General features: G+C 33.6%; 1 protein-coding gene and 1 long non-coding RNA gene across 5 annotated transcripts; both read right to left on the bottom strand.

Moving 5' to 3' along the window:
* Positions 1 to 6,238: 6,238 nt before the first annotated feature.
* Positions 6,239 to 10,439, bottom strand: LOC146946427 (F-box/FBD/LRR-repeat protein At1g13570-like). 4 transcript variants are annotated; one of them, XR_015026750.1, is made up of 4 exons: positions 10,326 to 10,439; positions 8,278 to 9,142; positions 7,047 to 8,086; positions 6,239 to 6,785 (listed from the first exon to the last, which is right to left on the bottom strand). XR_015026750.1 is itself a non-coding variant. In XM_085744522.1 (4 exons), the coding sequence occupies exons 2-4, from the start codon at positions 9,115 to 9,117 to the stop codon at positions 6,495 to 6,497; spliced, it is 1,287 nt and encodes a 428-aa protein (XP_085600648.1). In that variant the 5' UTR covers positions 9,118 to 9,142; positions 10,326 to 10,439; the 3' UTR covers positions 6,239 to 6,494. The 4 variants fall into 4 exon arrangements, 3 of the variants coding, with proteins under 3 accessions (XP_085600648.1, XP_085600650.1, XP_085600649.1); XM_085744522.1 differs by having other exon boundaries at positions 7,931 to 8,086; XM_085744524.1 differs by lacking the exon at positions 10,326 to 10,439 and adding an exon at positions 10,122 to 10,294 and having other exon boundaries at positions 7,931 to 8,086.
* A 1,343-nt stretch (positions 10,440 to 11,782) lies between these two features.
* On the bottom strand, positions 11,783 to 14,341 carry LOC146946426 (uncharacterized). Its single transcript, XR_015026736.1, has 2 exons — positions 13,694 to 14,341; positions 11,783 to 12,826 (listed from the first exon to the last, which is right to left on the bottom strand). It is a non-coding gene; the product is annotated as an uncharacterized LOC146946426 (long non-coding RNA).
* Between the last annotated feature and the right edge of the window lie 430 nt (positions 14,342 to 14,771).

Raw genomic sequence — 14,771 nt, 5'->3', positions numbered from 1 at the left:
TACAGTTCGTACAATAGTACAATGTCAACGCTTTCGTCCAAATTGCAAGCACATGCCTTCAAACACCTTTGAAATGACCGTTGCAAAATTCCACTAATCTTTTGTTGTGTTTTCGAATCCAATAGACCGCTTTTTGCAGTGATGATTCTTCAATCCTTGAATCTTTGCAAATTCATTTGATCTTCAGCTTCCGGTGAAATGACTTCTGATGAGGCAGCTTCTGATAATGCAGCTTTTGATGATACGGCTTCTGATAACGCAGCTTCTGATGATGTGGCTTCTGGACCTCTTGTCTTCAGGAGCACTGTTCTTCAGGAGCACTATTCTTCAGAAGCACTTTACTAACTTCAGGAGCGTTTTTTCTCTTCAGGAGCGAGTTGCCTTCAGGAGCACTAAGCTTCAATTTTGTTGATTCCTTTTGCTCTTGATTTGCTCATTCAGAACCAATAAATGATGTAACTTTTTAATTATGGTCCTGTACACTTGAACAAATATTAGCTAGTCCAATTTACAATTTTTAATACCTTGTTATCATCAAAACTCTTTAAGGTTCATTGTTAAACACATTTTGTTCCAACAAATTTGGGTTAGGTTGGTTTTTGCAAATTATTAAACCCAGTTATTGTAGATTGTCCAGGTCATTGGGTTAATACATCTTTTCTTTTTAAAGTATTTGATAATTTAATTAATAAAATAATATAAGATAAGACTAATTAGTTCGAACAAAAAAGATACCATTCTTTCCTTAAAAAAAATGTCATTGTGTTTTTTTTGGTTGTTGAGGGAATTGTGTTTTTTTTTTGTTAAGTAGCCTAACTGTTAGAGAAATTCACCTTAAAGGTGAATAAGTGGGGTTTTGAGGTTCGAACCACAACTTCTGCATATAATATGTATTATCCATCCTTTAAAAAAGTGATTGATATATGAAAGTCGTTTTACCTTTTTTATCGGTTGTGGCATTAAAAGTTACCACATTCACATAAAGATTTTTTATACAAGGAATTGACCATCTTTAGTCAAACACCACACCATTGGCAAGTGGAAAGCCTATAACTCTGATCATCACCACATTGGACTAAGAGTAAAAGTGGCTTAGACATTATACCATTATAAAAAAATCTTGAGACATTTATATATGAGTTCCTTCATTATATGTTGCTCAATGTACTCACATTTTAATCTAATACGAGAGTACTCTTATATTCACACATGACACACCAACAAATATACAAGTGTCGTGAAGAGTAACTTAAGTTTATGACAAAAAATAAATAAACATAATGAATGTTTTTTTTTTTTGATAAAAACAAAGTGAATGTAATATAAATTATCAACTTTAATAGGGTTAAATACATTTTTAATCCCTACAAAATCATAAGTTTTCAAGTTTAGTCCCTAAAAAATTGTAATGGTAATTTTAATCCTCCATAATATTGTAGTTTTTAAAAATAATCTCTATTTTGATTTTATTTTTTTTACAAAAAATGGATATCTTTAGACCTCCATATATTAGGAGAGCAAATTGTGGGAATGATTATAGACACATCACGAAGGAACAAATCATGTCAAAAAAACCGTAATAGAAATAGGTGTGAGAAAGTTTGAAATATTCACAATGGAAGTAGTTGAAACCAATGATGACATGTTTGCCACACTCACAACCATTGTAAATGGGTTAAGATCACTTGGAAAAACCTACCCAACACTTGACAAGATTAGAAAGATGCTATGAAGTCTTCCATGTTTTTGGAGAGCCATGGTGACTAATGAGTACCAAATTTTTGGTCAACTAATTGTCAACGCTAACCATCATATCTACTGGTCCAAGCCATCATCTAGACATGATGATCCTCTCTATGGGTGGTAATAGGATCCATGAGATTCATATCCATCCAATCCATCCACTATAAAATCCATCCAATCCATCCACTAAACAAAAAATTTGTCAATGGATTGGTTTGAAATCCATCCATTAAAGATTATGGATGGATTGAGTCCATCCACCTAATTTTTAAAATCCAATGAATCACCTTTTTAACAAAGCAAAAAAACCAATGGATTACTTCAAAGAATATTTAATTTTTACATTTAAATAAATATATATTTGATGAAATAAAAAAAAATAAAAAATTAATTCAGAAAAAAAACTGACATAAAAAAAAGAAAAAAAATTAATTTTTTAATATTTAAAAATTATTAATTTAATGTATTATTAAAATATTATTTAATATTATTTTATTATATGGTGGTCAACGTCAGAGCTTAGCCGGTCAACGCCGGAGCTCCGCGGGGGACCTCCGTGAGACGGCGGCGGACCAGCGTCGGTCGCCGTAAAAATGGCTGGACCACCGCCTTGCGCCGCCGTGGGGTCGTCGGAGGACCATCGTGGTCAACGCCGGCGGTGGTCGGTTGACTCTTGTCACCATCACTGTCCACCATTTAATTAATAATATTTTTGAATTATTTAATTATTGGGCTTAAGTCAAATATTACTGGGCTTAAAAACAATGAAGTATGAAAATTGCTTTTTTGACAATGAATACTTCCTATTGACACAAGTAAATGACCTTTTTACCCCAGCGGCTGTTAACTACCGTTGGGGTATGCGCCGGCTGTTAACAGCCGCTGGTGTTCGTGATAAGTCCAAGTCAGTAGCCACAATCTAGACACTCACCCATCATCACCATCACCATCTTTCTCTCAAATTTTCACTCTCTCTCTAAAAAAACTCTACCAAATCATCCAAAATTTCTTCCACTAAATCACAAGTAAGTTATCACTTATGCTATTGTCATATATTTTAGTTAGTATATGTGTTTATATGTTTATAATTTTAGTTGTTGTTTAATTATTAAATTTTGAATATTTGTTTTTAATATAGTTATGTTGTAGATCTGAAATGCTATTAACATATATTATGAATACCTGTTATAATGAAGTTATATTGATTGAATTTATAAATTTTTTTCGAATTTTATAAATTTTTTAGGGTTTGTTTAGGATTTTTAGGGTTTATGTCAAATTTTCACTACAAGTGTTTGAATGAGTTTTTCATTGATTATTTTTAATTTCTATGTGTGTAGATTTGAAACAATGGCCGGGTGGATCGACGTTCATGCAGAATTCAACGGTGGAGAACCTCAGAGGTTGAAGGTTCGGTGCCTTGATGTAACGTTAAGAGGTCTCAAGGATCAACTGAATGAATTCAACCAACGAGTCAACCCCAGAGACACAAGGAGGGTGGAACACGTTCGGTATAAACGTTCAACGCTCGACGAGGGGAGGGTATCATTCACTTGGGTGGAGTTAAAGAACAACGAAAACGTGATGAGCATGTTTTGGGAGCACACCAAGTTCCAGTGGATCGATATGCGGGTGACGTTGCTGAGATCAACTGAAGATATCATCAACAGCTTGATTCCGCCAGAAGATCGTCATTAGTTAGGGTAAGGTGCATTCCAACTACAACAATTGTCTTACCTCTGAAATGGGGTAATTCAAACTTGCCAAACGGCCAGGACTCAAGCATTTCGCTGGGCAGATGGCCTTGAGGAGCTTTACAAGAAGGTTCATGTTGCAATTCGTGTTGTTCCTCACTTGAATATATAACCAATGAACAAGTTCTGGTTGAGTTTCTTTGAGTACTGGACTATGACAAACAAACATTTTGTAGAAGAAAGAGTAAAGAAGTAAAGAGGAAATGAGAGTAAGGAGGAGAGAATGTGAGGAAATGTGAGAATGTGAGGGTTTTTATAGGGGAAAAATGTAGAAAAAATAGGTTGAATGAATGATGGAAAAAGAGGTTGAAGGATGGAAAAAGAGGTTGAATGTAGAAAAAATAGATTGAATGTTGAAATAAAATAGGTTGAATGTGGAAAAAATGTGGAAAATATGTGTTGCATGAATGAAGAAAAAGAGGTTGAATGGTGAAAAGGACGGTGCATCCTAGAACGCACGTAGCGGCAGTTAACTGCCGCTGGTAGCCTCCAGCGGTTGTTAACTGTCGGCACATTAACCAGCGACTGTTAACTGCCGCTGGGGGTAAAATCGTCATTTACTTGTGTCAATAGGAAGTATTCTATGTCAGAAAAGCAATTTTCATGAAGTATTGGGCTTAGTTATATGAAAATTATTTGGACTGAATTTGCTAAAAAACCACTGTAATAAATAATACACATCTTCAACCAAAATAATACACTTTGATTTATGGATCGGATGAATTATCCATCCAATAAAATCTAATAATGGATGGATTGGATGGTTTTTTTTAACAAAAAAAAAAAAATAGTGGATTGTAATGGACTAATGAACCCTTCTTGATCCATCCATTAAGATCCAAATCCATATCCATCCAATCCATCCATTTTGCCACCCCTAATCCTCTCTTGGTTAGGGTCAAGAAAGTCAAAGTTCATCAATTTGGCCAAGTAATATTTTAGATGATTGATGCAAGAAAATATAAAAAAAACAATCATCTAGATAGAACACTGAATATCACACATCAGGCTATGTTGGATCGACAATTATTTGTTCTTCAAGTACAAACGAGTGATTCTCTAAAAATGCCTTCAAGTTAAGGGTTAAGCTCATTAAAAGCTTAACTATGTTCTGAAATGTCGTTATTCTATCCTTTCCATCCCCTTATGAGAAAATTATTCCCCTTACGTGAAAATTATTTTTTTTACCATCTCCTTATGTATGCAAATGGTTTTAGACATGTCTTTTTAAATAAAAGTACCAATCTCCTTATCAATCTCCTTTCAAAAGTACATGGTCAATAGTCCTAACAAACTTGTTCTCGATAACAGAAGGGTCTTGGGAAACTGCAGCAGATACACATTGTTTATCGAACATAAGATCCGGTTGTGTGGACCATTTCTTTCTCCAATAGTTAGATAAAACACTTGTTCTCCCTGCTTCCTTGATTGACAAGCGTGAAAGAATATGGTCTATTACATGATCTGGTAAGCAACTGATTCTATCGGACTCCATGTTTGTCATTTTTAAGCTTTGACGGTTTTCTTCGCTTTAGATAGAAATATTCAAATTCAATGAATGGTATATGCAAGAATCAAAAAACAAAATAGGTTATGATTAACGACGAATTTGTGTAATTTGGATCGTTTATGTATGATTATGTGATTGTGTGATTAACGACGAATTTGTGAAATTTCGATCGATTATGTGATTATGTTGTTAAAATGGTGTAATTCGGATCAATTATGAGTGTGTAAAGATTACAGGTTATTAATGACTTGGTTAATGACATTCAATGTTGTCTGCTGTTATATCAGTACCTAACGCGAGTTAACTCACGTTGGCCTGTAACAAGCGTGAGTTAACTCACACTGAATTTCAACGTGACTTAAGTCACGTTGGGTTTAACACCTACGTGACTTAAGTCACGCTGGGCATATTTTCGTCAGTTTGTATGAGAGTCAACAATTTTTGATGGGAGGAGAGCAATTTTCTTTGATAAAAAAAATAGCGCGCGCAAGAATGTCATAGAGTGAAAAAAATAATAGTCGTATTTTTTTTTTGGGTTAAATATGTTTTTGGTCCATATAAATATACCAACTTTTCGTTTTAGTCCCTCTAAAATTTTCCTTCAACATTTAGTCCCTTAAAAATTTTCCGTTTTCACTTTTGGTCCCTCTTTTAAAGTAAAATCATATGTAGAATTTATATTTTTGAATAAAAATTTATAGAAAATTCATAATATTATAAGAATCTCTCCGAAAAAAATTAGAATTATTTAACATAACATGAATTTAATATGAATTTTTACAGTTAAAAATTCATATTTAATTCATGTTTTATTAAAAAATTCTATTTATTTCTGGGAATTTTTTTACATTATTCTACAGATTTCTCCATAATTTCATTAAAAAATACAAAAATTAATTTTAAAATAGGGACCAAAAGTAGTGATTGAAAATTTTATAGGTACTAAAAGTTGAAGGAAAATTTTAGAGGGACCAAAACGAAAAGTTGGTATATTTATAGGGATCAAAAACATATTTAACCCTTTTTTTTCATGCTTTTTTAGCATTTCTGGTGCTTTGTTTATGTCTTCGCTTGTCCTTGTTTGTACTCTCGGGCTTAGTCCCATATTTCAGTGTTATATATCTTATTTTTTAGCACTTCTGGTACAACTATACTTCCCTCCCGGGCCATTTAAATATGGGAGAGACAAGAAGATGAATCAATAATAACATTAGTAGCTGCAAAAGGACAATAACAAAACAGATGCTGCCAATATTGAAACCATATAAAAAGGAAGGGTCTGCAATAAGACATCCCAAATATTCTAACAATTACATAAAAAGAACTCTCTTTTGGATAATACACACATAGAGGACATGACTTGCATCACAAGAAATTAAGTTTAGAGTGATTAGGTTCAATGTAGTGTTTCCCTTCCATTATAGTTTACTGTACTCTAGCATTCTTGTATAAAATACTCATTGTACCTTCAGTTCCAAGTAACATTATCAAGAATCCTTTGCATTGTAAATAACTTCGGCTTGTCCGGATGCTCTCCTGAACCGGATTAGTTCTGTTATCAACTCCGGTTTGACGTTTTCAACAGGCTTCACAATCATCTTTTCGAGCACAGGTGAATAGTGAAGTAGAAATCTGATAAAATCTAATTCAGATTTGGTACCAGAGATGTCTTGTATCTTCACAAGTTGCAGTTTGAGGGGCATGTCCGACCCCGAAAAGATATCCTCCCAGCAATAGGAGGTGTGTGTTAAAAGGTCAGTCTTCTCCTCAAGTCGAGCCTACATGCAATTGTTATAAATTCATGGTTCAGCAGAGGTAAAATGTCATATGCATATGAGAGATATATAGCATAGCAAAATTCTGAGGAACCATGTTGTCATACCGCTAATCAAATAGCCTTGATCTCCAAAAAATGACGCGACACATGTCAATGAATTCAAAAGAAAAAATTTGTATTAAAACAAATATTATTTAAACTTTTAAGAAATTGAATGTACAAATTTTAAAACAATATTTGGTCAAAAAAATATTGTAGCCACCTCCTTCCTATAATCAAATCTCTAATGCATTACATACACAGTCTGCACATTTCCAATATACTCCTGGTGCTTAATCGGTCAAATAGTTTATAGTGTATACCATTGTTCCTTACTTGAAAAACTTGAAACCAAATCTGCTTTATCCCTCTATTCTCCTCCTAGCCGTAGTTTTTTACACCCCCCACCCCTCTCTGCCAACACAGCCGAACCAGAAACAACATACAACACCCAACATATTTCTTTGTTTCCTATCATAGAATTGTTCATGCCTTTACCAAACAAACCAAGATGTACTGAGATGCTCAAGACTTGGTCTATACAATATGCATCTTCATCTAACCCCTACCCATTTCCATAATACTTTCACCAAGCCTACACAATATACGTCATACTACTGTTTTCTCTTACCACCAATTCGGATAGGCTCACCAGCCTGCATCCACCCCATCAATGCTAGTAGATGACAGCAGATGAAAAGACATTCTCAGATACCATACTTTACATTTCCACTCACCCCTTTTGTATTATCTCAGTTGATATTCACTTGATTCACCCCATCACTCACAAACATGTAAGTAGATTTGTCATCCACTGCGCTATTGAGAATTCGAAGCAACCCAATTTCGAATGTAACCAAGTCCAAGCCGTCGTTTTTAATATTCATAAATTCTGTTAACAATCGTAACTCACATACTAGTGTTAAATTCTATTTCCAAGAATCGACACTAGATAAACGCTTAAAGTAAAAAAAAGATATGCAAGTTCTAGAGCTTAATAACTATACATAATACTAAAACAAACAGAATGTGCAAGTAAAACCAGAAATCAGAAAGGAAAGCAAAGCAAAGCAAGGTCAAGACAATACAAGGTAAAGGATTACTCACAAACATTCCGAATTTTTGAAGATTAGGCGAGCTTTTGAGCAAACAAAGAACAGCCGAAATTTCCGTCAAGTCGTTGAAGTTTAGGCATATGGAAAGAGATGTTAGATTAATACAAGGTGTAGGAAGCTTTACTGGCACAACACCTGCAGCCAAATACTGAAGCAAAACAGAAGAGTGACTCTAAATCAGAATATAATGTTTCTAATACTTACAGATCAAGAGTTGCATACACGTGATTTTGGTTCATTATTAAATTGTACGGGGTTGGGCATGGGGGAACATAAAAACCATTAGGTGAGCCACTCATACAGTCAAATTCAACATTCATATGCTTGAGAGCAGTATACCTTTGTAAAATAGGAAGAAATCAGTAGGCTCTGGATGTTGGGTAGATGATCGAAAAATTTTAGCAAGTTGCTAGAGCATCCATGTAACATACTTTGACCGGTTTCAGAGTTCAAATAGGAAATTAAATCAACAAACACCTTAGCTAATTGCGAAGTGTTGTCAAAGCTAATACCCTCAAAATTACCCCTGATTTGAACATACTTGATATTTGGTGCATGAATATTAATTAGAGTGAATCCATCAACTTTTATCAAAACCAATTTTTCAAGCAGAGGAGAGCCAGATATCAAGTTTTCAAAAGCATCTTGAGTCACCGTAACGTTTTCCAATTCAAGACTTCTCAAGTTCTTGAAGCCTTCAAACATCGTTGGAGGTTTAAGCGAACAACAATACAAATTTAAATGATGTAAACTTTGACAAGAGAATAAGCACCAAGGTATGTTATAGCGTTGCTTGAACCAAATGTCCAGCTCAAAATTTTTAATAGACCTTCTTGTTAGATGAAGAATCCACCGATCAATATAAGCCAGAGATTTCATACCAATGAGATCACAACCGGAATCAGAGATCTTGAACTTGTTGATTGGCCCAGAATGAAGTAAAAGTACTTGGTCAACAGTCCTCACAAACTTGTTCGCGATAACAAAAGGGTCTTGGGAAACTGCAGCAGATACACATTCTCTATCGAACACAAGATCCGGTTGTGTGGACCATTTTTTCCTCCATTTGTTAGATAAAACACTTGTTCTCCCTGCTTCCTTGATTGACAAGCGTGAAAGAATACGGTCTATTATATGATCTGGTAAGCAACTTATTCTATCCGAGTCCATGTCTGTCATTTTTAAGCTTCGATGGTATTCTTCGCTTTAGATAGATATATTCAAATTCAAAGAAATGGTATATGCAAGAATCAACAAACAAAATTGTTAGTTTATATTAAGTATGCTTATTTGCTCAAAAAAAAAAATTAAGTATGCTTACAAGAATGTTTTGTGATATTGTCATAATTTTGGATGAGCACAGTAAAATGTTTTGTGATAACAATATAAGGGTAGGTTTCAAGCTATAAAGCACCACACAGACGCAGACACAACATTGACACCGATAATAATTTGAAAACAATGATTTAACTTAATAATGTAATAATGTGTTGGTGTCGAACACCAGGGGTGGGAATAGGCCGGGCCAAGTCGGACTTTGCTTAAATAGGTCAGGCCTAGTTGAAAAAAATTAAGGCCTAAGCCTTGGCCTTTTACCTTTTATTTTAAGTCTGGTCTGACCTTTTCAAAAGTCTGGCCTAGCCTATTAGCCTGTCTAAAAGTGTAGTTTTTGTTACAAATTTCAATTAGAGTCCATTCATCAATTTTTCTTTCTTTTCAATTTGTGGAACATACTTAATGTAGAGATAAACATTAATTACATACAAATTACACTAATAAAGCACAATCGTAAAATTTATAGATGGATAGAAACTCAAGAATAATAATGTTTGATAACACGAAGGATTTCAAACTTAATGTGATGGCCATAATTAACCTTAGGCATATCAGTAACAGTCAAACACATTAAATAACCATATGGATCATAAATGATAAAACTAAAAACAAAATCAGCACTTAAGTAGGAAAAAAAAAATGCATAAAATCTTCAAAGTGATAAAAAAAATCAGCAACTTAATGAGAATTAGAAAGAACTGTAATGTTTTTTTTTTTGTATTACTATATAAATAATAAATATGAGAAAATGTAATATACTCATATATGGGCCGGTTTGGTAGGCTTTTTTATAAGCCTAAGCCTAGCCCATTTAAATTAACAGGCTTTTGAAAAAGCTCATGTTTTACCTATTTATTAAACGAGTTAGGTTGGGTCGGGCTTTTAGTAGGCCATAGGACCTGACGGACGGCCTGGCCTATTCCCACTACCTGAATCGGACACCGACACGTGCCAAGAAAAGCACATAATGTATGAAAATGAACAAAACATGAAAAATAAATAAGAAAGGAGGATGAAATCGAAAAAGTTGAAGTGGAAATCAAAGAACTAACCAAAGTGAAAATGAATTACGTAGTTGAAAGCGTCGAAGAGCATCAAAAGAGTTTTATTCGAAAGGGTTTACCACCTTCAACACCAGAAAGGTCCAATCTCGTTTTCAAATTTTTATTTTATTCTATCATTTTGTCCTATTTATTTATGTCTATTCTTTTTTAAATAAAGCTCCAATCTTGTTTTCAAATTTTTTTTTTGCAACCCAATTTAATTTAGGACAAAAACATTAACGATTTGAGCTTAAACTTCTGTTTTACGATATTGTCATTTTTATCTATTTATTAAAAAAAAAAAACTTACGCTATAAATTTATGTTCATTCTTTTTTGAGTAAATGTCGATCTCGTTCTCCTAACTTTTTCGCAACACAATTTAACGCATGACAAAAATAATACATGTGCTCTTAATATTTTTATATATCTGATCCATTAGAATGTTATGACTAAGTTAGTGAGAATAAGATTTAATTTTGTTGTTCTCAAAAAAAAAAAAAGATTTAATTTTGTTCTTTCAAAAAAAAAAAAGATTTAGATTTGTTAAGAGCTAATGTGGATTATTTTTTGAATTATGCTTTTTACCCAACACATTTTGCTCATTCCCAACTGAAATTTCTAAAATGCTCCTGCGTGAGTTAATTTACGCAACGTGAGTTAATTCACGCTCTCCATGCATGCAACGTGAGTTAAGTCACGCACCTTTGGCCGGTGGCATGAGTTAACTCACGCAGGATGGCCGGTGGTTCATGCACCAAGAACATATTTTTTTTGGACGGTTCTTGACTTTTCTTAATTGATTTTACACACTTTTTTACACGTTTTTTTGACTGCATTTAGTGTAGTTAAAACCTATGTTACCCTAAACCCCCTATATATACCCTTCCAACCTTTACCATTTCTCATATTCTCTCCTCCTCACTCTCCTCCTTTTTCTTCTACAACAACAATGTTGTTTTTCCATCCTTGGTCTTTCATAGAAAGAGGTATCTTTGAAGATTTCAAGAGGTTGCTTTGAACTTGAGATGATTGGTGACCAGCTTTCTTGGGGTAAAAAGAAGCATATTTCGTTTTACCCAGGGAGGTTGGTTTTCTTGTGCTTTTATTTTTACCCTAGATTTAGTTTTACCCTATTGTAAATGTATCCATTATATTAATAAAATGAGATTTTATGTCTATTATTTTTGTTTGTATTTGCATTTGTTTAATGATTGCGTATTGAATAAATAAATTCGAATAAAGTGAATTCGAATAAAAGTTATGTATTAAATAAATAAATTCGAATAAAGGCTAATTAAACCTAGCGTGAATTTGAATAAAAATTGCGTATTGAATAAATAAATTCAAATAAAGTGAATAAATAAATTCGAATAAAGACTAAATAAACCCAGCGTGAATTCGAATAAAAATTGCGTATTAAATAAATAAATTCGAATAAAGTGACACAATTACACAAAATCAATTAAAAAATACACAATTTTATTTAGTATTAATTTCATCTACATTACATTACATTCTCCCTAAATATATATGGTATCATCATGGTGTTGGATTTAAATTTAATTCTTGAAAGTTTGCCGAAACTGTCGGAATTGAAGTGTCATATACTTAATGTAAAAATTTGCAAGTCTATTTGAAAACTCAAAAGAATGAAGAGAACAACACATGTATCCTACAAAATCATCTATATAGGTTTTCACATCGAATTCCCTCATATAAGATGAGTCATCACATAAAGGAATGCATTCCAAGAGGTTGCTTAGAGTTGAATCTTACTGCCTGCCAACTGACAAGTTTCAATTGACAGAGGAGCACGATTCAATTCAAAGAAACCTCTTAGAGATGCATTCCCGTCATCACATAAAAGAATGCATTCCAAAAGGTTATTTTGAATTGAATCTGACTTCCCTGCCAACTGACTAGTTTCAATTGACAGAGGAGCACGCTCCAATTCAAAAGAATCCCTTAGAGGTGCATTTCCATCCGTGACACTCATCCTATACAAAGGAATTCGATGTGGAAACCTATATAGTGGATTTTGCAGAATACATGTTGTGTTCTCTTCATCTTTTTAGTTTTCAAACAGATTTGCAAACTTTTACCCTAAGTATAAGACACTTCAATACCAACATCTTCAACAAACTAACAAGAATTAAACTTAAATTCCAACAAAATAAAGACACTACATAATAATGATGCTACCTAATCATAATCTTCAGGCGGAATCAAATTGTTGAGAATATCTTCAGGCGATCTCAACAGCGTGACAAACATATCGATCCACGGGAACATGTTATGCTGCCGAAAAATTGAGAACATGCTCCTCACGTCATCGTCGTTCTTTATTTCTAGCCGACTGAACGTTATTCTATCGTCGTCCAACGTTGTACGTTCATACCAAACGTATTGCACCCTCTCCGTGTCTCTGGGGTTGAGTCCTTGGTTGATTTCATCCAGTTGATCCTTGAGACCTTTTAACGTGACATTAATGTACCGAATCTTGAACATCTGAGGATTTCCACCGTTGAAGCGTATGCAAACACTAAACAAATCGGTCATTGTTTCAAACCTACACCATAAAAAATTAAACAATCAATGAAAAACTCATTCAAACATTTCATCAAACACTTTGAGTGCAAATTATACATAAACCCTAAAACTCATAACTACAACATAAACATGCAAACATCATAGCAATTAAGCAATATAAGTCCTTTACATGTAACATTGTATCATTTCTTGCAAAAAAAAATCAAAATTTAAACAAAACCCTAAAACTAAAAAAATCTAATTTAAGAGAAAAAATCTAACATCTCAACATAAAAAGGTTAATGGTGTTTGATAATGAAAACTTATTTGTTATTGGAGTGTTGTTTGGTTTGAAGTTGAAGGAATTTCGGATTTGGGTGATTTGAGAGAGATATGAGAAAATATTTAAGATTTTAGATGGAAAATGAGAAAATGAGATTCTGCCTGCCTTTAAGCACGCATCATGAGTTAACTAACGCAATGTAACCTAAGTCATGCAGATTTAACACTAACGTGAGTTAACTCACACAGGGGTAATAATAGAATTTCAGTTGAGAATGACCAAAACGTGTTGGGTAAAGAACAGAATTCTTATTTTTTGTCATACACAAGATTGGGCTTATAGATCTTTAAAAAAAAATTGGCTTATAGAAAACTGTAAGGTACAAAATTGTATCTTCAATTTTTCTTAAAACAATTTATTTAATTTATAAAATATTGTTTATCCACTTTAATTTCCTATTTTGTTGAAATTCAAATTTTAAGAAACAAAAAGTTATTTTTTAAATTTTTTTAATACATTTTGTTAATTATAAAAGAGTTAATTATAATATTAAGTGATCGTACCTGATCAGAAGGTGACTGCCGGTGCTTCTTTATTGCGGTAGTTGAATGTGGGGGAAATGCGTCAATTGAATACTGGAACGGCGGGGGTGTGTGGCTGCAAACACTCCAACACTCAAGTCAAATATAGGTCAGAAATGGGGGTTTAAAAGTGAGAGAGATTCTACCTTGGGGACTGCAAGGAGCCCCCTTTATATAGAGGTGGGTGAATGCAGAGCCTTTGTAATGGCACACGTGCGCTCGACGGTTACGAAATCGTGGGAGGTGTAACTGCTGGGGAGAGATTTGCGGGAACGTGGGTAAAAATATGTTACAGTTCGTTTGGATTGGTCTCAGTGGGCCTAGGTCTCTGACAGGTCCAGAACATTAAGTAAAACTCAATGAAAATTGCTTTTCTGATTTCAATAACTTCCTAATAACACATGGAAGTTACGAATTGGTAGTTAACTACCGCTGCGTCTGTTACATATCCAACTCAGAAGCAAGCTTCCAGCCACTCTCTCATCACACTCTCTCTCTAAAAATTTCAATTATCACACACACTCTCTCTAAAATAACTCTACTAAATCATCCAATTTTTTCGCCACTAAATCACAAGTAAGTAATCACTTAGGCTATTATCATACATTTTAGTCTGTATATATGTTTATAATTTTAGTTGTAGTTTTATTTTTAAAATTTGATTTTTTTTAATAGAGTTATGTTGTAGATTTGAAATACTATTAACAAGTATTATGAATACTTGTTATAATGGACTGATGTTGCTTAAACTTATTTATTTTTTTCGAGTTTTTTTTTAAAAAATTAGGGTTTGTTTGGGTTTTTTAGGGTTTATGTATAATTTGCACTCAAAGTGTTCGATGAAATGTTTGAATGAATTTTTCATTGATTGTTTAATGTTTTATTGTGTAGATTTGAAACAATGGACCGTCATTTGTTCAAAGCTCAAGTACGGTTTAACGGTGAAACCTGTCATTCGTTCAACGTCCGGGTCGATATCACGCTAAAGGATCTGAAGGATCAATTGAACAAAATCAATCAAGAACTCAACCCCGGAGACACAAGGAGGGTGGATGACCTT

Source organism: Medicago sativa, chromosome 2 (genome assembly GCF_051527215.1).
Source record: "Medicago sativa cultivar Bolivia chromosome 2, Bolivia_mono, whole genome shotgun sequence".
NCBI lineage: Eukaryota > Viridiplantae > Streptophyta > Magnoliopsida > Fabales > Fabaceae > Medicago > Medicago sativa.
This window is presented reverse-complemented; position numbering and strand designations above follow the sequence as displayed.

What these genes read in the sequence shown, in the direction of transcription:
- LOC146946427 (XM_085744522.1), bottom strand. Translation starts at nt 9,117, where the DNA reads ATGACAGACATGGACTCGGATAGAATAAGTTGCTTACCAGATCATATA. An exon ending in TTTCTTCCTATTTTACAAAG is followed by an intron (nt 8,087 to 8,277) that starts GTATACTGCTCT and finishes GTTTTGCTTCAG; the next exon opens with TATTTGGCTGCAGGTGTTGT. An exon ending in TTCAAAAATTCGGAATGTTT is followed by an intron (nt 6,786 to 7,930) that starts GTGAGTAATCCT and finishes AATTGCATGTAG; the next exon opens with GCTCGACTTGAGGAGAAGAC.